Here is a 25,207-nt window from a genome sequence, read left to right as displayed (position 1 = left end):
ATGTTCAACATTACCTGCAATTCTAGGCGTGCTGGTATTTTACATTCGGTCTCGTCCCAGCTAAATAAGCTTTCTTTACGATTGATAACGATCTTCTCTTCTGCTACTAGATAATCGAATGGAAATATGAAGCGCCAGTTAAAGTTTCCTTCGCCGGTCAATGACCGATAATGAATATCGGTGGACTGACAGTCCTCCGGTCCCTTTAGCCATCTGTTAAGCAATGTTAAAGTGATGTACACAATGATTATATTTTAATAGTATCTATTCAAATCTTGAAAAGTAAAACTATAATACAACATAAAAATATTTTATATTTAAGAGATAAAAATATTTTATACTTGAAAGAAACTCTCGATCATTTTTTATTCATTATCATTAATAGTAATTAAAGTTACTAATGCTTTTGGAAATTAATTTGCATATGTATGCAATATCGATGAAAAATTAATTTTCTTTAGGAGTTTAAATTTACCCTTTTACATAAATGTCGCTCATCTTTTCGCCGGTGAAGAAAGCGTCGTCTTCCAGGACGACGTCGTCTGTATTCCATATGATAACTCTCAATTCATAACTCTTGGGCTTTCTCGGTGAAATATCGATGGACGGTCCGGGCGAGGGCATGTCCATTGGAAACATGTCCACCCACATTTCCAATTTACCCTGCTCGATTCCGGGTTTCTCAGGATTATAGAGCGGTCGGGTCTCCACGTGTTCGGGTACCAGGGCACAGCCTATTCGAGGAAAGGCGTTCCATTGGTGAAGAACGGCTAAGGCGAGATGTTCTTCCATTCCTAAAACGGTAATCTTTTATGTGATAAGGCATCTATATCAACGACGCATATTTAAAAGCTGCGCAAATCAAATTATAATACATTATATCAGATTATTACATATCATTTATTATGTAATTTATCTACTTATGTGTGTCTACTTTCGTGTATGTGTATATTTTTTCTTTATATGATTAATGATTAATTTTCGAACTTTTGTAATTAGATAAATTTTAATGAAATAATTCCTAAATAATATTTGTATACGAGATATATAATAAATCAAAATACGTATATATTAAAACTATATACATATATATACGTATATATTAAAACTATATACATATATGTATAATTTATATATTCAAACGTAGAAATATTGATTTCTTCTTCAATTTCAATCTTTTCACATACCCTTCGTATGCACATAATATTCCATCTCCTCGTTCGAGAGGGAGAAGGTTTTTCTGCCGATTGTAACGCGTCCGTGAGAATACACTGGCCCATCGATTTTACCATCTTTGCATAGCTTCGAGAGTATCTGAGTCGGTTTCATCGCATCTCTCCATGTATTATATCCAGATCTGGAGCAGAAATAACGTTTAATCAATCTCGTGCGTCGAAATTTATTTGCGTTCTCGCATTTTGTTCTCTTATCTCTTTCATTTATGTTAAAGTCTAAAAGGTACCATATGTTACTTTTCAAGGCATAAAATAGGTTGCTTTTCACAATTTAAAATCTAGTAATATATATTACTGTGAAAATAATATATACAAAATCATGGCAAGTAGAAAATTATAGGACGCTCTTAAGAAAATGATCTGAGCGTAAATGCGTGTTAGACGAAAGAGATTACGAAGAAAAAGTAGTCATTAGTCCTCGTTAAAAGTCCTTCGTGGATTCGCTAGTTTTAAATAAATGGTTATTGCTGATGTGATAAGAGCTCCGCTGTTAGATTACTGAATTGCGTGACACGATTTGTTTCATTACTCGAAAGGGTCTTATTTGAACCGTGCGCGAAATAATATAATGCTATTCATTATATATACAAACTCACTCGTCGTATTTCTTCGCGAATCCGCACGTAGCTCGGTGTCTGCTGTAGAAGCGATTTTCCAGATCGATCTTGGTCTCGCCGATCATATCGTCTGTTCCGACCAAGTCCCAATCTAGGACTTGTACGGTAAGCAGAGAATCCTGCGGAAATGTTGCCTCAATCTCGAAACATCTTGAACGCAAATTTGCAATTAGTCAAAGTGCAGAGAAACAACGACGCTTTAAATTTTAAGAATAAAGCTTTTAAGAAGACATACAAAATAAAATAAAAAGAGTAATAAGAACCTTTGCGAAATTTATATTTTATAAACCGAGACTCACTTTTAAAAAAGCATTCTTTTAAACAATTTCATTTAAATATAAGAAATAACATGCTGTTAAGAGACAAAAATACAATTTTTAATTCGCTATATGAAAAATAGCAAATACATAATTTAATGAGATTCAAAATTCCAATTATAGAAACATATAACTTTCCCGAAAATTTAAATCCAGTCTCCGTACTGCCAGGAACCCTCTAATAGCGAACAATTATATGTTTATTGCTGCGATGCACACAAAATACATACTTTCCGAAGACGGGATTCAGTTGTTTCGACACATAATGCTCTTTATCGCTAATCCTCTTGCTTCCCAATTGTAAGACCACATAGGGATCTGCTTTCCCATTAAGATCGCAGGGATGAAGGTCGTTAGCTTTGACGATGTACACCCGTACCAGAACGTGAATAGGCTCGTTCGACGGGACACCCTGGAAGAATCCGTATTGCGGATCGAAACCCATCACGGTGTGATCCAGCAGATCCTTGGGCAGCGGCCACTTGTAGACCTTCAATGCGCCCTTGAAGCTGCCGACGATCCTTGACTCGTCCTCGGTCTCGTCGCCGGTCTTCTTGCCTCGATACAGCTCGAAAGTGTGCAACCATTCCTTGAATTGCTCGAACTCGGGTTGCGCCTCCAACTCTCCGGGATACACCTTCAGTAGAGCAGCCTTGTTATACTTGTGTTGGGTGTGCTTCGGACTGAGCCTCGAGACGAACTTCACCGCGTTTGTCGGTGACTTCAAACCGAACAGCCTCTTTGTAGGATTAGTTCCGGGATTCTTGTCGCCCGAGGCGGTCAACTGACTTTGCGTAACAGCTTCGTCTAGGAGCATTGGTAGCGTTCCGTTTGGCTGGTTTTGGAATATGGATTTTTCCTTGCGCAGTTCTTTGTTCTCCTCGATCATCGCTTCTACAGAGGCAAAGTACTTTGTCCACCAGTCCTGGCAGCCATCTCCGTCCTCTAACGCGCTTAAATCGCCTAAAAATGCGACGTTTCAAAGATCTGCTTTATATATCGTATATTATTTAAAATTTAGATAATTAAAGAGATCACAAAAAGTGTTGATATAAAAATACAAATTGATAATAGGTTTATTTATTAACAATTTATAATTTTTCTCTTAATAGTATGAAATTAAACGCAGTTTTTACGAACACACCTATATTGTTGTCATTAGCTAAGCTCTGCTTCCTACGTAAGTTTTGTTCCGTTTTATCTTTCTTCGTAGGACCACATCCCAACTCGAATCCAAGAGTGATAATGGTATCACCATTGTTAGCTTCCAAATCAGTCATCGATTCGAGTAATGACGTTTGTTGGAATTTCGATTTAGATGGATCGAGAGCTGCAATAAATATAAAGTTTTGAAATTAAAACGCTGGGAATTAAAACGCTAAATCTGCAACTAGCACGTTATTTTTTAGCTTTATTATTAATTTAATTTTTTGCAGTTAACATCTAAATAAATTGTTATAATAAGCAATGCTATTTATTATAGAGTAAGATATTATTTTCTTGACTCATAATTAAAATAATTATTCGTCATATTCTTTAATTAACAGAATCATATTATTATTCCAATAAAACTTATTTAGGTTATATTTAACTATATTGTATTACCCTCGCTATTTATTCTATTTGTAAAATTCTATTTATATCGCAGTTATATAACAGTTTCAAAGTGTTTCGCAATTAATCGATTGATTATGTAATTACCTGCGCACTGTAACTGATACAAACTCTTCTTCCTCTCTTGAGCGTCTTTCGCCCTTTTAGTTAAAGGGTAGTACATGTACTTGTGAATTGAATTGATGGTGTGAGTACCGACGAGGGTGTATCTACCAAAACTCCGACAGTCCACTGCTCTTATGGTCAATGGCGGGCGATAAAGCTCCTGTTCAGGAAGCTCCAATTCTAGAAATTTGATCGGCGTGTTGAAATTCGGGTTTTTCTTCGCGTTTGCTATGACAGACGAATAGAGAATGTGACCGGCGCATTCAACGTCCACGCGGGGCTTGTCGACAGTTAGGAGATGAATTCTCTTCAGATCCCGCAAACCCCAAAATAGCACCTCGATTCTGAAAGCCAATGCTATTAATTACTTAAAAGTGTTGTAGCAATCAATTTATTTGTTTGTGACATATTCACTTTTTCTTATATATTCCTAAATTAAACATGTCTTTCTTTATTTAAATAATGCGTAATTATATTATAAAAACTGTTAGCAAAATTTCTAACAAACTGTAAAAATTGAGCCTTTAAAATTCTTTAGTACTGTTAAACTGTTCATAGTTACATAAAAATAATTTTTTATTACAAAAATAGAAATGTTATTCTTCGAATAAAAGCCGAATACTGGATTAATTAACTATACATATCGTCGATTGTATTTAAAAAATATATATAATCTTAATTATTAATAAACAAAATCTTTCTAAAAATTCTATTCGAAGACTTTTCTACTTAAAAAAATACAAGAAATTTTTAAATCAACGACAACGAAACACCAATAACGTTACCGGTATTTCGATAAAGTAGGTCGAATTCCCACGGGCACAGGCAGAATCGGGCCTTGATCCTGTCCGGAACCCGGAGCCTGAGGTCCGCAGCTGGAATCTTTGGGATCTGGCAAAGTAGGAAACCCATAATCTTTGGTAGAGGGATATTCCAACAATTCGAAGACTGCCAGAAGCTCGCCAGCTCTCGAAGCTCCTCTTGTAACATCGTACCATTCTAAGGACGGTGGATATTGTGGAGGAGTGTAAGACTCGGAGGCGAGTTTGACGTGAGGTCGCGCAATCGCCCGACCGATGTACTCCGATTTTCCCTGAAATCGTAAAGAGACATTTCGATGTGTTCGAACAGAAATGTTATTGATCGACCGTGTGGCTACGGAGATGCGAGGAAACTGTGAGAAGGGGAACATTTATCATCTAAATTAACAGATTTAAATTTACTTACTATTAAAATATATTCATGAGCACTGTGAAGAAGTGCAAAGTGAAATCTGGGATTTGTAAGAGAGGGAACGAATATATATGTAATTTCTGCAGTCTGGACTAATTAAGACAAGAATATATATTAAAATCATCAAAGTATTTGAATTGTTTTATTTTCAAATTTAATGTTTATAGCAAACAATCAATTTTTACAAATAATTATATATTAATCAACGGTACACATATGTTTATAATATAATTTAAGTAATGTGATATATATAGAATATTAAAAAATTTTTTATATTAGATAAGTAGTTATTTAAGAAAGGGATTATTGTAAATTTAGATTTTAACAAGAAACAATAATAAAATTATAAATATAAATTTTTTTAACAAATTTTAATTTAATCTATTTAAATAGATAAACATTTTTACATATTCTTTCGAAATTGATGTTACTATTAGAGAATTCTTGTCGGTATATATGTTTCTTTTTCGTAGAATAATGACATAGACTCGCCTGAACATACTTCACAATGGAAAATAGAGATGTATCTATTTACCACAATAGCATGAAACTGAGTAAGGTAAAGGGAACCAAGTCCTATGTAAAAGTAATTTGCGGTTGTGCGGTTGTGTGGGTAGATATGTAACTCTTCGTTGACTATCGCAGTAATTTCACGACTTGGAAACTTGCAGCCTTCGAAATTTCGAGGCACGCGAATTCTGATATTGCACAAGTTTGCTGCTTTATCTATATCCTAACACATATACATATATATATATAACGAGTGCCATGCCGAATGTATGTTATGTGTATTTCCGGTGCGGGTTTCGTGTGACGTGCGTCGTGTTATATATCTGGCATCGTATAAATGTCAATATGTTTTATACAAACTGTCAAAGCAGAGCCCTCATGCAGTGTTATGTCCATAGCTACAATATGACTCTGTAAAAAGAATGATTACGAAATCGTAAAAGCGATCATTCTTCCTAGTAACGTTTTACGCGTGTGTCATTATAATTCTAATTAAATCTGAACTTGAGATAAAATTAAATACATATTTTTCACCAATTTACAAGTTGAATATTTTTGAGTAATTTTGGGCATTAATCGCACATAAAATAGCCATGCATTAAGAAAATCTGCTGATTGTTGTTTCAAGTATTAGATATAGATTTTTAACAAATTGATAAATTTTAAAGTAAAGTTTTAAAAGTAATACACAGAAATTGTCTGTAGAAACAAAAGAAATAACGATGTGATTAAATATAAAGATTTGACTTACCACTTTATCCTGATCAAATAACTCGATGACGATGGAGGGTGGTTCCTTCTTGATCTCCTCGGCGGTGCCGTAGATTAAAATGTCATCGAACAGCAACAACTCGTCCCACGTTGGACTGAGGGTTTCGTCGATCACCTGAGTGCACTTGCAAAACTCACCGCAGATTACCCTCGCAAATGGGTCCGAGAGGCCAGACGCATCACTGCCGATCAGCGACCTCGCTTGGTACATGTGGGCCCTCAATTGAAATTTCTAACAATCGATTTAGAATAACATCAGGATTATGCATTTATATATTTTGGCTAACTATGTCGGATCGAATAAATACGTACGTGCTTCTGGACATAGTGAATTACAGTGGGCGGCAAAGCGCGAGGTCTGTCCACGTTCCTCAACTCGTGGCTGACCTCGTATCCCTTCGGTAAACCTTGGATGAAGTACTTCTTGTGCTTCAGTATCCCTAGCCACATGTAGATCTGCAATTTCGTTTGGATCGCCCAGCCCGAGGGTCCGAATCTCTTTTTGCCTGGAAGCTATACGTAGATTCCATTTAAGACCCGAGAATTGCATAATAATAGATGCTAACATTTTTTCTTTAAAGTTTAATTTTATGTTCTTTTATTTTAATTTTAGGCGCTCTAAATTTCCTCAAGTTATATATCGCAACATAAAAAAAATATAAATAGTACAATAGTAATTGCGAGAGACACGAATTGCATATAGATATTTCTTACGTTTTGCAGAGAGATTTAAACGTAGATGAAAGTGACGTGACAAGTTAAAAATTATATTTTTTTGTTTCAAAAATTGTGACAAATCTCATACATACATTAAACTATATAAAAGACACATGTGCAAAGAGTCGACACATATTTTCAGTTTACTTACTTTGAGGAACATAGTCTGCACCTTGGCGCAATGTCGGCCGCATTCCTCGTCGACCACCGAGTAAATCAGTTCGCGACCCGGTATCCTCTGGTACGCCACTCGTCTTCCGGAGCTGATCACCCAGATGAACACGTCCGGCAAAGAGTCTTGCGGCTGTAAGAGGGATTAAGCAATTTCGTTTTATAAAGCATACATATACGACGGCATCAACAAAAGCGTTCGAGAAAAACAACTACTGACATCTTCGACAAGAAACTTTAATTTCTGCAAATAGCTGTGGGCTGTCTTCAATCTTTCCTTGAAGCTGCTTTTAGTCACAACGGCCTTGAGGTTGCGCGACAGAATCCCGATATTCTCCACTTCCCGCTGGCATAGTTTCGCACGCTCCTTGTCCAGTTTCGTTTTTCCGACGCCCGGACCGGTCACGCTAGACTTGCTAATACTAACATACCGGTTACAATTAGCGCTCAGTTCCTCGAGAGTAGATTTTAAAAGCTTTTCGCACGTTGAGTCTTCCAAGTGCGATTGTACTTCCGACAGTCCTTCCTCCTAGGGGGAATACGAAGAGAAGCCGTTATCGGTTTTATGTAAATCCGTTAAATCGCGGTCGCTGTGATCTCTTCACCTCAATCAGATTACAACTACGTTTCCGTCAAGAATCTGACTCTCTTGAGAGAATAAAGGTATCCAATTTAGATAAATATATTCTTCAAATGATTCTGATAAAATAAAGTTGAACATTTAAAAGTTGTTGGATAAATAATTCAATATTATAATTTTTGAAGATAAAAGTAATATAGCTCTTTAAAAAATGTTTTATCTTTGTATGTTAAATTTAATCGAGAAAAATGGTCTCAAATGATCTCGGTTCCTATCGCTACCAATAGTTTAAATATGAACAACAATCGATAGAGAGTAATTCAACATTTCTTTCTACATTAATATTTTCGTCTCTATTTGATTCCTTAATTAATTTGACCAGACACGCCGCTGTTTTAAGAAACATTGGTGCGTATAATCAAAATCAAGGATAGTTGTAATTAATAATCTTAAATCCGTAAACTTACCAGTTTGTCAACGATCTTGCCGATAATGTTACTGTTGTACATTCGACGCCTGTAATCCGGCCATATGCTTCTTACATGAAGGCACGGCTTGTCGTCCCAGTACGGTAAGAAATAATAAATCTTATCGTGCGTCATTGGTTTACTGGCTGGTGTGGTGCTTTGCCAGGATCCAGCGAAGACTTCCTGCAGGTCTTCCTCTTCCCCACTCGTTCCACCCTTTGATCCTGTCTCGTACATCTGTCAAAACAAGCAAAACGGGCTTTAACTTTTACAGACAAAATTGACATTTTTACAAAACTTCTTTTCAACTTTTTTTAATTCTTTCTTCTTAATAAAAAAAAAAAGTATTTCCGAGGTATCAAGATAAATTTTGTTTCTTTATTAAGAAAATTTTTAATTTTGTTTCTAGAAAGTGGATCGTGCAAAATCTCTCACCTTGAAACTTTCATTGTGACCGTCGAGAGCGTTGCCTGCATTTCCAATAGATATTTCGAAGTACATCGGCTTATCGCCGAGCTTCTTGTCAATCATCGTGGCGTCCATGATTGTGGCGTACAGAAAGAACTCCTCGTTCCTCGCGTAGGCGGTTTCGTTGACAGGCACTGTCGGTTCCACTTCGACTTCCGACGGTGCCATTTCTACGTTATCGGTGATCTCAGTTCGTATCGCTATTAATAATCTAAATGTGAATAATCGAGAAACAGAAAGTATAAGTTATAATTCAGCATCTCGTTCTATATTAATTTTTTTCTTTATTTGATTTTACATTGATTCCAACTTTATTATTTGTAATTGGTAATTATTGAATATAAAACTTTATTATTTGTAATTAGTAATTATTAAACATGAAATAATTAAAAAATTAATTGTATTATTTATAACATATAACTGTATGTGCAGCTTATTGTAAAATAAAATGCTGCACAACCTTGCTCTATATGAAATTCCCTCGCCCAAGCCGGTGTTCAACGTCGAATGCTCGTCTATGAGACTGTAATCTCTGATGCTGCCATAAAAGTGGATAAACGCCGGACCAAAGGTCGGCAAGAAACCCTTTTCGCCGTCGTTGCTGATCTGCTTTAAATCGACGAAGTGTGTACCGATGACGGTGGCGTGCACCGGATCGTTATCGCACAATTGTATCTTTATCCTCTGACAGAGGGGAGGAAACATCTCGGTAAAAACTATCTGTTCATTCCATACTGGAGCGTAGCTATGCCTCTTCACACTTGTTTTCCCCTGGAATTCCAATAATAAAATAAATAAATAAAAAACACTGGATTGCTTTTGACACGTCTAGCACGCTCCATTAAATGTCGTTTCAAGTAAGCCCAACAGTTTTGGGCGGAATTAGTTTTTAACTTTTAATGAGTTTGTCAAACTTGTATTTTAACAAAATCATTTTTCTGCTACTCTCAAATTGTATCGTAAATCGTGTAGCTAATCCTGCCGCAGAAATGCGGCAATATAATTAGCGTAAGACATTTTAAAATGATTTTACAATATCGAGCTTAGCCAACTGCGTCGTAAGAATGCATTGAGCTTACGCTGAGCCCGGCGAAGGACACTTGAACGTATGGATCCACCAAATCCTTCACTTCCCCCGTGAAAGCCTTCTTCACGTTCGCCATAATGCTGCTGTTCATTTTTGGCAAGCCGTCAGCTCTGTAAACCTTCACCACGAATCTCGCGCGTTGTCTCTCAATCGGCACACCGTCCGGCAATAAAAGATTTCCCTCGATGTCGTCCTCGTCCTTTTCACTTTTCGGAGGGATCTTCACGGTGTCGCCCTTGCCAATAACACTTATGTCACATTTTAGGTAGCCCTTGGGTCCACCGGCAACGTCATCCGGGTCGGTGAGCAGGGCCCATTTGTGGTAGAATTGATGATCTAAGGATAAAGTTTACTAACGTTTATCCGTGATACGCGATTTGTCAAAAGGAGGGAGGAATTTATAATTATAACATGAGGAGAGTTTACCCTAAAAGCAGCACGAGGTACACAACGCTACTTTGAAAGAAAGGATTTAACTGAAGAATTTAACATTTTGCACACTTTCTTTTAGAAAAGAAAGCTCTTTAAAATATATAATTACGTAGAAAAATAACAATGCCAGAATAAAGTAAAACAATAAAAATATAATTTTGATATAAATAACTTTCTCACGCTGCCATTATCTTTAAAATATACTTTTCACGTGCGTTTGTCCGGGTAAACTCCCTGATTTTAAATTTACAGTTTACAATGAGACAGTTATTAAGATACAGACAAAAGAGAATAGCTAGAAATTGAAAAGAGAGATCTGCAAAAAGCAATCAAAAAGCTTTGTCATTTTTAGAGCATGAAACAGCTGAAAGAACTAGTTTTTATTTCAATTTTCTATCTTTGTGGATATGTATAGGTATCTTTCGAGAGTGCGATTTAAATAGAGAAACCAGAGTAATACAAACAACTCCCTGTCATAACATTCAAAAACATTCACTTTTATTAACTCGTTTGAAAATGCTTGATAGGTTTGTCCGACAACCACACGCCTCACCCACGCATTATAGTTTCAACTGTATTCGAAACGTACGAATAAATGAAGGTACCAATTAAAACTGACATGTGGTCGTTTTATCGAATGCGCGCCATCATCGCTTGTAATGCATCAATTCGAAGCGTTCGTTTATCTTCTATAAATAAACAAAAAATATCTGATGATAGCACTGGACGGCGCCCGGCGTATTATGCAACCTTAATGCAATTAAACAGCGTACGATTACGTGTTATACCTTATACCTTGAACAGTGTAATCGATATTTTGCTCGGGACCTTCAGCCTTGGCACGTTATTAGTTTATTCAAGTTTATTAGAGCGTCGATCAAAGTAGCCATAACGTAATCTCGATATAGTTTTTATAAGTAAAATAGAAGATTAGTACATATATATATATATGTACATGACATTGTTTGCATAGCATTTTGTCCTTTAAAAGACAAATGTGGAGTATGACAGCATCATCAAACACATTTTTCTGATTAGAGAAATTAAATAATATACTAGTAATATCTTTAAAGTATTAGAGAAACATTAATATTTTTAAATAAAATGTTTAACAAATTAAACTTTCATTATTCGCAATTAGACTTTATCTAAACAGAATTAATAAACTTTATTGTTAAAATATTAAAAATTATATAATATGATGATCGTATTCAACGAAGTCTTCTATTTAGTTAAAAGAATGTTTGTAATTTTGAAAGGCGTATTCTAACAATAAGTAAATTTAGAGAGACACGTTTATAATCTCATATTCACAGTATTTTTCTCATCAAGACGGATATCACACGCGACTATTTACCAATACGAACAAGTTTGGATCGAAAAGAATCGATGTGAGTAAACGGTTGAGCGGGAGTTCATCTGTTTACGAGCGATTTATTATCTCGATGTGCGATCATACGGGCGACCATAAAATTTCTACCTGTCAATACTACGGTACTTTAGCGTGTGCGAGAACGCGTGGTTCGGACTTATCTTGGGCGTACACATTTACGATATGTACATGCGTAAGAACATCCATATACATGGAGGTGAAAAGCCTAGCATGCGAACGCGATTCGCGATAAAAATAGAATAGTTATTTGCTCTGCTCGCAACGAATGTCGGACGTATAATAAATGATGATTGATATTTTTTCACCGGCACTCCGCAGTTTTCCCTAACAATTCCTTCCGAAGCGTTGATCGATGAATTTTACGATCGCGTACGATGATTCTGCTAGATTTCAATGTGATTAAAAAGATTAAAAAGTGTACAGTAACCAGAAAAATGCATTGTGTGTGGGTTGGCAGAACAAATCTTTCTGCAGTATATATAGAAGACTGTAAAATGTTTTATTTCAAATATATTGTTTTAATTGCAAATCGCTTGCTAATCACACATTACTGTGCATAAGAGCGCTCTGGCTTTACAGAATTGGCCTTTATGCATCAGGATGTTAAAGCAATATGTGTCCGTTAAGTAAACTGTTTGCCAACAATGTTTTTGTGTATAATTATAAAAAATAATGACGTAGTTTCGAAGTATGCATAAAAACATATTGGGGAAAACTCGACAGATAGAACACCAATACTACTAACATGTGTGTATGTTGATTACTACTGACACATAAAATACGAAAATGGCTACTATTAAAACGAGATTAAACATTTATTTGTGCAAGGTTAATTAAAATTAATATCGTTAAGCGAAATACATTGCCGACAACCGTTTACCAATTAAATTCAACAAGGAAGAATAATTCGTAAAAAGTTCGGTACATAGGGATTCTCTTATTAAGCATGCGATTATTCAGTCACGTGAAGCGTGAAATTTCGCACTTTCAGGAAACGTCTTAAGTAGAAGCGCAGAACGAAAGTAGGAATTAAGAAAACGAGACTGGAGTTGGTGAGATTTTTCTCGTTAAAAGACAGTGCGTCCATAACAAATTTCTACGCTTCTCCAAGTTCTGAAAATTATGCCACGCAGGAAGATGACACCTTCTTTGTAAACACGGGGCTCTTCGAAACTCGCAGGCAGAGTGCAGAGAGTGATGTAATAAAGACTTCATTTGTCGAAAACACTTGTCGCTAAAAATGAAGTGCACTTGCCAGCATCGCATACCGAGTCACATACCAGGTGTACCACTTGAGAATTTAATCTAGACGTGCGACGCGCGATAAAAATTTTTAAAGGGATACTCTTAGATATCCATTTGGTTCGATAGCTAAAACCAACACACGAAGAATTTTGCCGCACAATCAAGATCGCGTAGTTTCAAATATTTCAATTATTTGTAAAGGACATATACATATATTCGAGACACAATTGATTAGTTCGCATTTCGGTATTTGTCTACTTTATATTTTCAAAGCTTCTTTTGTTTGGATAATTTATATATTTTAAACTATATTCTTTAAACGCTAATAATGCATTGCGTATTTTATATTTTAAGTATAAACTTCAGCGTGTTTTGTAATTGTACTTGAACTATGATATCATCACGGTACTCATCGTGTCACGGACGATTTAACGGATTTAATTCCTCTCGGAGAATGCAATTTCCGAGTACACCGAGCATTAGACTCGACCATGGTCTCTGGACAATGTGAAACCTGTACCTGGTTGTGCCCATACCGTCGCGATGTCTAATTTAAAGCTGCCCAGCGTTAGATTAGCGCGCAAGAGATTCCGCGATTGCTGCACCTGCGTATTATTAAAAGATGCGCTGTTTGAGCTTCCTTCCTCATGCCCTCGCGCTTTCATTTTGAACATCAAACGCTTGACCCGTCGTCTAATATTCGTTCACTGATTATAATTCCCAAACAGAATTTTAATGTGCTTTCTTTCTGCTTAAGCTCGAATAAATCTCGAATAATCGATTTTCGATATTCGTCTAAATACCTGCTGAATGCGTAATTGCGAACGACAAAGATATGTAATGGAGCGAAATTATTCAGGAACACGCGCGCATTTGTCGCGCAACTAACTGCGTTTCGACCGTATTAAATATCAATGGGCAAATTAATTTTAAATCGCTCGTTTCGGAATTTCAAACCGTAAATTAATATGTGCGAATAAACTCACCGACAGCGTAATAATTTTATCGAACAGCATAACAGGCGGCATGTGGAAATCGAAGACAAAGTACTGAAAATATAAATGAGAGAAATAATTAGTAGAGGCAAAACAAAATTTGTAAACATATAAATAATCAGATTTCTCTGGAAAATAATTTCTCCAGTTACAATTTTTTATAATCTGAATATGCCATGAAAAAAGCAAAACCTCTGTAAATAATTATTTATCTCACTTCATCAATAGTTTTTTATTAAAAATTCGCCATATTACAGAAATCCGTTAATTAGACAATGTATTTTTTGCTTCTTACTTCGTTGTAATATGGGCAATTCGTGGATTCCTTGACGCTCGTATATTTGCGTTGATCTCCGATTTGCACGCAGACGACTGGATCCATGTTGAGACCGGCGAGCTGCCGCGCTTCTATGATCGTAACGCACACTTGATAATCTTGGGCTTTTAACGCACTTTGCCAGGTATCGCTCGTCTGTGAAACGAGAAAAGTTCACGTTGATTCAACCTGATTTAAATAACTTGAACTGCGATGCAGAAAATCAGACGGCACGTGCAATGCCTTTGAATTCGAGAAGGTGCGTTGCACGTACATACAATGGTTGCTGTAATTTGACGGAGACAAAAAAAATACGCCTCTATCATTTTCAACTGCTTTCAAGGCATACCTTACGTAGTGATTCGACGTTTAAAATTACTTAATCGGAGAACAATATCTAGTAACACGTGTTATACGTTTTGAATGTAATAATGAACTCAAAAAGCTCGGTCGATCATTAGAGGAATTCATATATGGAACGAAATTTGAGAAATCTTCTGCAAAAGAAGCTTTTACGGTTCTCATATATCATTTTTATATAGCTCGGAGTGAAGGAATTTTATCATTTCGCTTCTCCGAAGGAACATATGGGCTAGATTCTGAATAGATTCTCAGTACATTCAGAAGATATGATTTTTTCTATTTTAAGAAAGTCGGAAAAGCATTCTTCAGTACTTGTACAATATTTATCGATTATAAATTATAAAAGCGATCGCCAATTGTTAGTGAGAAGTTTACTTCTCTCTATACTCTTTATCGAATTTTGCGACTACTGAAGAAACAATTTATTCTAAGTATATAATATATTATTTAAAGCGTATTATATCCTCTATTAATAGTTACACAATAATAAATATTGCACAAAGTGTTTGATATTGTATATTATTTCGTGTTAGAAAATTTTTTAAAGATCTCTGTACATCAGTTAATAAATAGAAGGACAATACCTCTATATATGCTTCTTTATAAAGTATTTCCAGAGAAAAATATCCTGTTTTGCGATATTATTACGAATTGTTAATATTTTTTCAAGCACACAACATATACCATATGATATCAAAATTGCTCGTAGAAAAAAAATCGAAATAGATTTTGCGTAAAAATTTTTTTCACCCTTTGCTCGTAATTTAAGCTTGCCTTTTTAGGATCGATCGACCTCAATCTCATTTAACGATAATTGCGTTGTCATTTACGAATAATTGCGCTATGTCAGTATTATCGTAAATGCTTAATGCAATTTGCTGTGACATTTTAAAATTACTTTATTTTGCGAGAACTGTGTTTTTGTTTAAATTATCTGTCTGTTAAATTTATATTATATTGTCAAAGAAATAAAGGAAAGTAAAAGTTTTCTTGTTAATATTGCAACTTGCAACATCTTAAACTTCAGATAAATAAAGATATAACAGTGTTTAATAATAATATAAACTTATATTAAATGTAATATAGAAAAAGATATAAAATGCGAGAAATATGTAATAATAATATAATATAATAAAACAATATAAGATTTCTACTCGATATAATTATTATTTTTAAACTCTCGTGCTTTCAATGTACTATGTAAGATATTGGTTGGTTATGTACAATATAATAACTAAATTTCAAAATTCTATATTTAGCATTCTTACTAACATGTGCAACGTAACACGAATTATTAATGCATATTAATTATTATTGAAAGAGATATTAAAACCTTAGGCTTAGATCTCTTGGCCGGCTTTGCAACAGTCTCCTCTTGCTCAGGTTTGGCGCTTAATTGACTGTCGTTATCGGAAGCATTCGTTTCGAGGGACGTCATAGAGTTTGTTCGCGAAGGCTCGTTCGATGTCGGACAGCTGGAATCCTGTCTGTCGAGAAGTTCTCTCGTTTCCGAGCCGCTGTCGCAGGACCGAGTACGTGGCGGTCTCTGTTTTCCAAATTTCAGCAGGGATCGTACGCTTCTCAAAGCGGTGCTTCTAAAGGAAATGCATGGATCCATGAAGGAATTCAATATATCAGCGAATAAACACCATTCCGAAAACTAATTTCCGTTGTGTAATCTATATTGAGAGACTTTAACGATTCAAGAGGCAAGATTTTTTTTCTAAAAACCAGTTGCCGTTGTCCGCCTTGACATTTCTTGAAATGTGTAATACAGAATTGTAATTAGAATGTATAATTAAGATTAACATTCAGAATTAAAGATGGTAATTTATTTTATCTTCCAATGTTTTATTGCACAATATATTTAAAGAAAGAGAAAGCGAAAGAGAGAGAAAGAGGAGTATTAAATTAAAAAATATATTTCCTGGCTTAGATATTTAACTTCTAACTCTAGTCTCTAGAAACGCGAATTCTCGGTTTCATTTTTTCGTATATTATTCTCCATCACAGCATATAAACATAACTTTTCTCTCTTTTCTAGGTAACTCGGAAAGCCGCTTACTAACGTCTCACGTCTCATATCACTTCCATCGGGTTTCTTGTCGTTGCACACCGAGAACTTTGGTGTGATCCCGACCCGATGGCGTCACTCACTTTAAGTCGCAATATACCATCCGCTCGTAACCGTAAACATATCACGGTGGATTAAAGTATTTAGACTCATTGCAAACGCTTAAATTGAATTCCAAATCTCCTAATCTGTAAGCTAAATCTGAACAAGATTTTGCGGAAACGCATTTTTTATTCTTGTATGTTATTAAACTTGAAAAAAGCATTTATAGATGCATAGATTTTTAATAGCTTCAACTGATATAATTTGCAAATTAAACTTTACATTTTATTAATCTTAGTTATTAATATTTAATAAAATTATTAAAAGCTTAAAAAACTGAAGTTCCAAAAGCTTGAACAAAATCCGGAACCAATAGGTATATAAGCCTGTCTATATACCCTATAATCCGCCGATGGAAATACGTGTTGTATACCAGCTGAAAACGGGGACAAAATTGAAGGGTTCGAGTGCTACAGTATATCGCAACCGTGTTACTACGATCCTCATCGATTATAATGAGGGAAAACCGTGATGGGCGGTTTTGCGGACGAGGATGTGTCATGGGCATGTTATTACGCGTACGGACGTTCACGAGTTACGTTCGATTACGTCCTCGCGTCGAAAGGTATCGACAGGAATTGCTGTGGCGCTCCCAAGAGAGTTTAATCCTCTTGCGAGATATAAAAAGCAACTTCTTCCCCAACGCATCGGAATGAGATCCTAATAATACCTACATGAAGTAGTATAACCCATAGCCGCCTTTTATTATCAGAAAGTAAAAGAAAATAGAAAATGCGAGATCAATTAGATGAAAAAATATATTGTAATTATATTTAAAAAAATTTGTAACAAAGTTATTTGTTATAAAGTTGCTTGAAACTTTCATGTATCTCTGTTCTACAATAAGTATTAAAATTGTTATGTTATATTATAGAGAATTTAATTTTATCTTTTCTCTCTTTCTCTTTCTATATATTAAGAGTAAGAAGCTCCAGTTACAAATATTTCTAGATTAGTGACAGATTAAGCTCTATAATCTTGGTATAAAGTAACTTCGCTGCGGTCTATTTAAGATACTTATATAAAAATTAAAAATAAAAAAAGATTATGATAGTGCTTTCTGTGTCACACGTATAATAATACTGATACCTGGAGAATAGTTGGTATTTTATTCTTATATTAATATCTTATACCAAGATTGTACCAATATAAAATCACCCGTTCCACATTTTACGTATCGCTCAGCGTAACATATGTGCAAAAATAATATATCTCGCGTCTTCTTCCTCTGACCTTTCCATCGTAAAATGGTTCATCGAGTCGTCGTGATAACGAACTTTAACACATCGCCGGCATCACGGACACCGTCGAACGGTCTGTCGCCCTTATTAAGCAATCTTTTCACGTTTCGGTGACGTTGACGGTAGTACGTAATAATACATTGCTTAATAATGTCGAAAGCTGTCAATTGATCAAAGTAATCGTATAGGGAATTTATAAAAGTCAATGTATATTTGTAAGTGATTTTAGAGATTTATTTATTTCTAAATTCTGAATAAAAATGCAGCAGAAAATAGATTTATATTTATAAAATACTTGAGTAAAAAATAAATTTAAATAAAATTTTAACTAAATTTTTCGTGTGAGCGTGAGCGTGACAAGCAAACTTTCTGAAAATACACCATTTAAATTTTTTTATACGTTTAATCGAATGAGTAAAATAAAAATCAGATGTGGTTTACACAAATCTCGATATTAAACTTATATTAGAATTTTTGAATAATGTAATAAAGGAAAAAATAATTATTGTTAACATATCAATTATTTTTGACAAATAAATGTCTAAAAAAATACGTATGCAAACTTCTGCTGAATAAGATCTTCGTTTTTCTTGTTACAACTCTGAGTTTAAATGAAATAGAAAATAGTAAAATGCAATTTTAACCTTTTTCATAGCGCGTAAAATAAACGCTAATGAAGATATATTACTCTGCATGTAGGTATCTCGCAAAAATGAACGCGAGATGCGAAACTAAGTGAAACACGTCGTGTAGTTCATTTTTATGCAGTTTTGAGCTTAAATAGAGTGAAAAATTGGTTTTAAATTGCTTGTAAATTTCAAGATAGAGATTTTAATGTCTCTTACAATTAGTACAAACATTTATCTATGTAACTATGTAAAAAGTTACGTAATTTTCAAATTCGTAATAATTCTTTATAATATTCTTACAAAAATGCGTGACAATATTGGTTTTTACTTATTTTATTATAAGTTGATATAATTATTTGAAGCTAAGAATTGGTTAGCTCTTTCATGTTTAGCTTTAGATTACATCTTTTTTGCATGTAAAATTGGTAGCAATAGAAAATTACGAAATAATATGCAATTAAGTTTTGGTACTTCTGGAATAAGATAAATATGTGACTCGAATAATATATAGATTTATTTTGAAAAGAAATTTAGTAATTCATATTTCAATTTACAATTGTTATGCATGAATTTCACCTACATGGAATACATATTCGCAATTAAATTATATAACGGTTAAAGCGTACCGATAAAAGTAGAACTTTTAAAAGCGTTTCTATAAAGTTAGTAATATTATAATGCTACGTATTGCGAAAATAACTTCTTTAATAGCTTCTGTGTGTTCTTACATGAAAAAAAAGAGCATGAAAATTTTCACATGTGAGTTTCTCATTAACTTAATAATTGCTTATTGGTAATTCAATATTGATTTTGTTCTTTAAATAGAGCTATCCGCTTGAAACATAAATATGATAGGTAATTTAACATATGAATTTGGCGAATAATTTCAACATAGTTTGTGTTGACCCTCTCGGCGATGTATCCCTCGTGTAATATATATTTCGGTGTAATCTAACGCTAGAGTAACGAAACTATATCTCGTAATTATTTATGTTTATGTTTTGACACATCGTTTACATCTCTTAAAAAATATGGCATCTGTAATAATTATTCGCTATTCAATCATGACGTAATAGTACGACAGCTTTGCCTAGCTATACTGAGTCAAAGAAATTATGAAGCGCGACGATTCATTGTGTATCTAAACGCCAAATTGAATAAAATCAGCTATTGAGTCATTGTAATAATATACACAAAAAAACATTATTGCAATATTCTGCCTTGACGATATTATTACGATACGTAGGTGCGACAAGATGGATTTAAATTATGCTTATAGAGAAGATAATTCTCTTAAAACGGTTAAAGAATGTAATATTACGTGACTATATTTTAAAAATGATGACTTAATTTTAACAAAACGTTAAATTTTAATAAAATATGAATGCAACTGAACTCATAATGGCTTCTTAGATTTTAACAAGTCACATTTTTTAATCAAAATCTATATTTGTATCAATTTGCCAAATCTGTATTTGTATCAAGTGAAACAATATTTCTTAATTTTTATATTTATGGAATATTTGTTCCATTGATTGTTCATTATATAACTTTTGGAATAATTTTGATATCTAGCCTCAGCGGAGACTTACATTCTAATATTAGGTACATAAATATAAAATGAATAAAAGGCTCTCAGTAAGGTCACATATTACGGTATGTAATATATCGGCTCGACTTTTAATTATAATACAAGATATTAATTTGCGGTTTACCGTTGGAATCAATAATGTTCTTTATCTTGCGCACTGAATATGACCGTATTGAATATCGAAACGTTTGTTTTTCATGTTACTAACTTTTTATTAATTTTTTATTAACTTTTTAAATCCTGAAATTATATACTGCGCAGTGATGCATATATATATTATATTATTGTTTAAAGAACGATCCATTCATGTGTCACTCACCGCTTTCGAGTGTCAGGTGATTTTTCGCTGGTCGATAGAGAAGTACCCCTTGGCAAGAAGCCTTTTTTTGATGTTTTTTCGGGAGTATGCCATGATCCTCTTCTTTTTCCGCTGGTTGAACTGCTGTTGGCCTGCTCGAGGCTTCTCTCGAGATTCGCGATATTCTGCTCGATGTCGATCAACATTTGTTGCTCGTCCTCCATTATTTCCGAGACCGCGTACGAGCTGCAACTTCCGTCTGGAGGATTGTATCGAATTTCGAAGCACACCACCGCCTGCACACATGAAATGCACATACTCGCATTATTAAAGGGATCGATCGATAGAAGCTAAGATAATCGTTTAACGGAAGTAAGAAATATGAACGAACTTTTGTTTCTTGTGCCACGCGTAAACTTGCCGTAATAACGACAACCATGAAATAATGCTACGACATAAATCAGAGTAACCTAGCGGAAAATGCACAGGGTTATCTAAAAATGTCTAGCAATTTCTGATATTATCAGGACAACTTGAAAAACGTAACCTAACACGCAAATAATGAATTTGTCTGTAAATGATTTAGGAAATAGAAAACGTTGAATGGAGATATTTCCAATATTTTTCTGTCTGAGAAATAATAACGTTTATGAAAGTAGTAAAATAAAAATTTAACTGCATACAAGTTATTCTAATAGTTTTTCATGATTTTGTAAAGACAAAGCTCCACAATTTATTATACGTGTCAGAAATATGAAATATCAAAATTTTTATTGGTTTGTACATTTTTCTTGGTTTATTACAATAAAAAATATTATTTTATTTTACTCAATTGCATTCAAATTTATATTAAAACTTTGAAGTAAAATGTAATTTTCATTTTAATTACTTAAGTCTTGCCACAATGATCAAAGAAGATCGCTTGCTTTGTCTTCCTATTTTGATGCATTTGGTATGGTAATAGCAAAGGTTGACACGTAGTACAATTTAACTTTCAAAGATCACAAAAGAAGTTAATGTATCTTGCGTTGGGAGAAGAATTTTAATTTTTACACTCTATTTCAACTTTGTTAACAATATGCAGTTAGTGACAGTTTATTCATTCTGAGAATTTACGACGATATTTTCATCTCCACAGTCTGTTCTGAATAATTACACACAGCAGTAGCAGCAAACGCGGTAACTCGTTATATGTTATCTAAAGATCAACTTGAAAAGAAATGACTAATATAAAATTTCCAGCGATCCTTAAAAATGCAGTTTTACAAAAACTCTCTATATATGCAAAATTTTTAATTGAAAATTACTATTATCAGCGATACATGTTATGATAATTTTAGTCCTGTTTTCAAGTTTTTTATTTTGGAATATTAATTAACATAATAAAACAGAGACAGAAATCGGAGAACGGAATTTTAAATTTAGCAAATTTAGCTCAATTTATCAAACTTTTTAATATATATGTATATATAATGTGCAGTTGTGTCTAAATAAATTATAATTTTTTACTCGTAACATATTTATTTAAAAAAGAAGAGAAAAAAGCATAGTTTTTTAAAGAAAAGAATGCATGCTTATCTAGAATGTGTCATTGATGCAGTTATTTGTTTAAAATGTCAGTCACGTAAGTACTTTTCATGAGAAAATGTTCTCTGAGACGAAAAACATTTAATATGGTAACTGCAATGTGGAGGAGAAAGAGTAAGCAAGGAGTAAAATTGAAATTGCTATCTCAATTAAATTAGGTTTGTAACGAGTGAAATATACGCGGGCTTATAACATTTTTTTAGATTTTTTATTCCTCGACATTTGAATTGTAAATTCTTCGCATTTTAATTCTTCTTTTTTTACACAAGAAGACTTAAGTCATTTAACAATGATGTGAACTTTGTTATTTCAAACAATAATTTATCGTAAATTTATTCGAAGATCCTTATCATTTAGCAAATTCTCACGAGACACTGAAGATATTTGTATGATTGTAAATGTACCGCACGTGTATACATACATATATATTTAGTGTAACTATTTTTTATCGTAAATTAATTAATTTACAAGTATGTGTTCTTTTTTATACTAAGAAATTAAGTAATGAATCATATGTCATTAATAAAAAAGAATATAACATTGCATAAAACTTATCTTACAATTAGATAATAAAAATGGTCAAGACGGTTCAAAATTGAGACAAATGCTGTACAAAATTATTATCGGTAACTATTTGAAAATATCCAAAAGATATAAGAAAGAATAGATATGGTTATAAAAATTTTATAAGGAAAATAACATTTTATAGGCGATGGCAAACGTGCGATATTTGAGTCCTGTAACGATTACGTGTCGCGCATAGAAACTAGAAACGTATATCGTGTATCGCGGCGATTACGTATTCAGCTATTCTGTTCGATATCGGAAACGTACCGGAAGCGGCTTGTTATTGAGGTCGACTAGCGAATCCGAGACCAGAATCCTCCCTTCGCGCACCACCGTCTGCAACACCAGTCCATATCTTGCCGCAACTTTTTCGTATCTCAAGACACCGCGCGATACAATTGCTAGTTGCAGCACTTCCGCCTCGTCCACCGGTCTTCCTAAGTTCCACGTGAAACTCTGAAAATGGAAAATAAATTATTCAGAACGCACGTCTTTTGATTTTCTTTCCAATAAGACAACCGATAGATATAGATGAAAAAGACTGTGTGAAATCGACAGAAGTCGATCGTATAGTTATATTTGTTCTATACGAAATTAAATTTCTTACATTCGAAATCAAGAACAAGTATAAATAAAGAAAACTTTGAATCTTTTTATTTCTTTCTTTTCACAACATATCCACTGATCAAATAACTTTCTTTGAAACTTTGAAGTAAAGTAACAAGATTAAAAGCAAGATTAAAAACGAAAAGATAAAGTACAGTAGCAAGATTATAGGCAAAAGAAAAAGAACCGTAATATATCTTACAATGTTATCTTAAACATTTTTTTAAACATTCTAATTAATGAAGAAAGAAGCGCTGTAACTACACCATCACAGTTTAGAAACAACAAAAAGTTTAATACGTGACTAGTCCTCCACCGCCATCAGTTTTGCTCGATTTCGTCGTGACCTTTCTGCATATATCTGTGTGTGAGATATGTGGGACGTAGGTACAATTTAACGCCGATTCCGAAGGGTAAATGTAAAGGGATTTTCGTGGCAAGATACTCTCGAGGGTATGCCATTAATCCCTTCTGAGGTGTGACTACAGGTTTTATTTTAATTTTTAAGGAATTAAATTATTTTATATTTTTTAAAAAGATCTTGCATTTTTGTCAGTTTTAATATAAACCTAAAGAAAGAGAAACAGAATCAAATTCAACTATGTTTAAATTAACTTTTAGTTCTGAAAATATATTTTGTATTTTTGCAGAATTGAGATATTAATCTTTTTTAGTTGGTCGATTTTTTGTGAAATATAAATAGATTTTTCGAGCTGGATATCGAAGAAAAATATCGCTCTTTTTTCAATATACTCGTAAATTAATTATACGTTGCCATAAGCGAGGCGATTCGAATCACTTATATTGCGAGTTTGCACGCATTCAGCTCGCACGCACATAAAAAAGAAACATATGAAATATAGCGTGACACGCGAGATGTGTATACATGTATTCTCTTCTAAAAAGGGTCCCTCTCTAAAAAAGGCGTGCAATCATATCTAAAAAAAGGTATGTAAAGTCGATATTCGAATCTATCGAAGTTTATTGTTGTCGGTTTTCCGCGATGCCGGTTGGTTCTCTCGCTGCGTTTATATACTTTATTTGCAGCTGTCATCGTATATTTTGACAGTTGTGTGTATCAAGCGGAGTTAATAGTGTATAATAGTAATAGCATAATGTTAAAGCTAAATAGCGCGCGCGAAGCGCGCGTCTGTCTTGTCTAGTATAAATAAAAATGGAAGATAAAAATGGATCGATAAATTGTGAGCACGGATGCCTTTGAGAAAACCCGAGAGAAAACCACTTAAGAAACTTAGAAAGAACAGATATTGAGAAAGCTTCTAAGCGAAGATCTGCCGCACGATAAAGACGATTTATTATTTACGCTCGAGAAACGCGAGGCGCTTTTTTCTCTTCATGATTTTTAATAAAGCCTGCACCCGCTGATCGTCGTTCCAATTTCAATTTTGCCTTCTCTCCTGCGAAGAAACAGATGAATTAAAGATCGGTAGGGTTTAAAAACAGCGAAGAGACCAAGTTACGAGATTTTTACGAAATCAGAGAAATGTGTATACAGGTGACTTTCGAATAATACGGTACTTGCACGAACTCTCGAACAGCACGATAAAACATTGTGACAACTCTTTAATAACACGGTATTTAAGTTGCACAAAGTTTTGGAATAATACAGTCACTCAGTAAAAGAAATGCACATACATATGTAGATGCGGGGGTAGAGCTTTTGTTGCTTTTTAAAAGTATCTTTTAAAATTTAAATATTTATATGGAACTGGAGTTTTGAATAATGCACGGTTTTTAACAACACGGAATCAATTAATCGTATTATTCGAGAGTTACCTGGTATTTCAATGCAATCTTATAAAATCAGAAAATATTATATATCGCTGCTCCGATTCTCTAATGGTAATAGTTCTTT

At 34.0% G+C, this 25,207-nt stretch overlaps 1 protein-coding gene across 4 annotated transcripts in view; it reads right to left on the bottom strand.

The window, feature by feature from the left end:
• The window catches only part of LOC139818555 (otoferlin), a 36,659-nt gene that overhangs the window by 1,647 nt on the left and 9,805 nt on the right, over nt 1-25,207 (bottom strand). Inside the window, exons 1-25 of one of the 4 annotated variants that reach the window (XM_071787287.1) lie at nt 24,656-24,749; nt 23,632-23,692; nt 22,993-23,181; nt 20,593-20,867; nt 15,970-16,231; nt 14,253-14,429; nt 13,949-14,011; nt 13,483-13,567; nt 9,885-10,228; nt 9,266-9,576; nt 8,773-9,016; nt 8,338-8,574; nt 7,511-7,819; nt 7,271-7,423; nt 6,715-6,915; nt 6,383-6,634; nt 5,992-6,042; nt 4,674-4,981; nt 3,871-4,232; nt 3,314-3,499; nt 2,400-3,132; nt 1,832-2,002; nt 1,188-1,357; nt 476-794; nt 15-213 (exon numbers count right to left, since the gene is read on the bottom strand). In XM_071787287.1, the coding sequence (XP_071643388.1) occupies nt 15-213; nt 476-794; nt 1,188-1,357; nt 1,832-2,002; nt 2,400-3,132; nt 3,314-3,499; nt 3,871-4,232; nt 4,674-4,981; nt 5,992-6,042; nt 6,383-6,634; nt 6,715-6,915; nt 7,271-7,423; nt 7,511-7,819; nt 8,338-8,574; nt 8,773-9,016; nt 9,266-9,576; nt 9,885-10,228; nt 13,483-13,567; nt 13,949-14,011; nt 14,253-14,429; nt 15,970-16,231; nt 20,593-20,795 (5,340 nt within the window). In that variant the 5' untranslated portion in view covers nt 20,796-20,867; nt 22,993-23,181; nt 23,632-23,692; nt 24,656-24,749. Of the gene's footprint in view, nt 1-14; nt 214-475; nt 795-1,187; nt 1,358-1,831; nt 2,003-2,399; nt 3,133-3,313; nt 3,500-3,870; nt 4,233-4,673; nt 4,982-5,991; nt 6,043-6,382; nt 6,635-6,714; nt 6,916-7,270; nt 7,424-7,510; nt 7,820-8,337; nt 8,575-8,772; nt 9,017-9,265; nt 9,577-9,884; nt 10,229-13,482; nt 13,568-13,948; nt 14,012-14,252; nt 14,430-15,969; nt 16,232-20,592; nt 20,868-22,992; nt 23,182-23,631; nt 23,693-24,655; nt 24,750-25,207 lie in introns of those variants that run through there. The other 3 variants (XM_071787284.1, XM_071787285.1, XM_071787286.1) reach the window with 3 other exon arrangements.

Source organism: Temnothorax longispinosus, chromosome 9, assembly GCF_030848805.1.
Source record: "Temnothorax longispinosus isolate EJ_2023e chromosome 9, Tlon_JGU_v1, whole genome shotgun sequence".
Classification (NCBI taxonomy): domain Eukaryota; kingdom Metazoa; phylum Arthropoda; class Insecta; order Hymenoptera; family Formicidae; genus Temnothorax; species Temnothorax longispinosus.
This window is presented reverse-complemented; position numbering and strand designations above follow the sequence as displayed.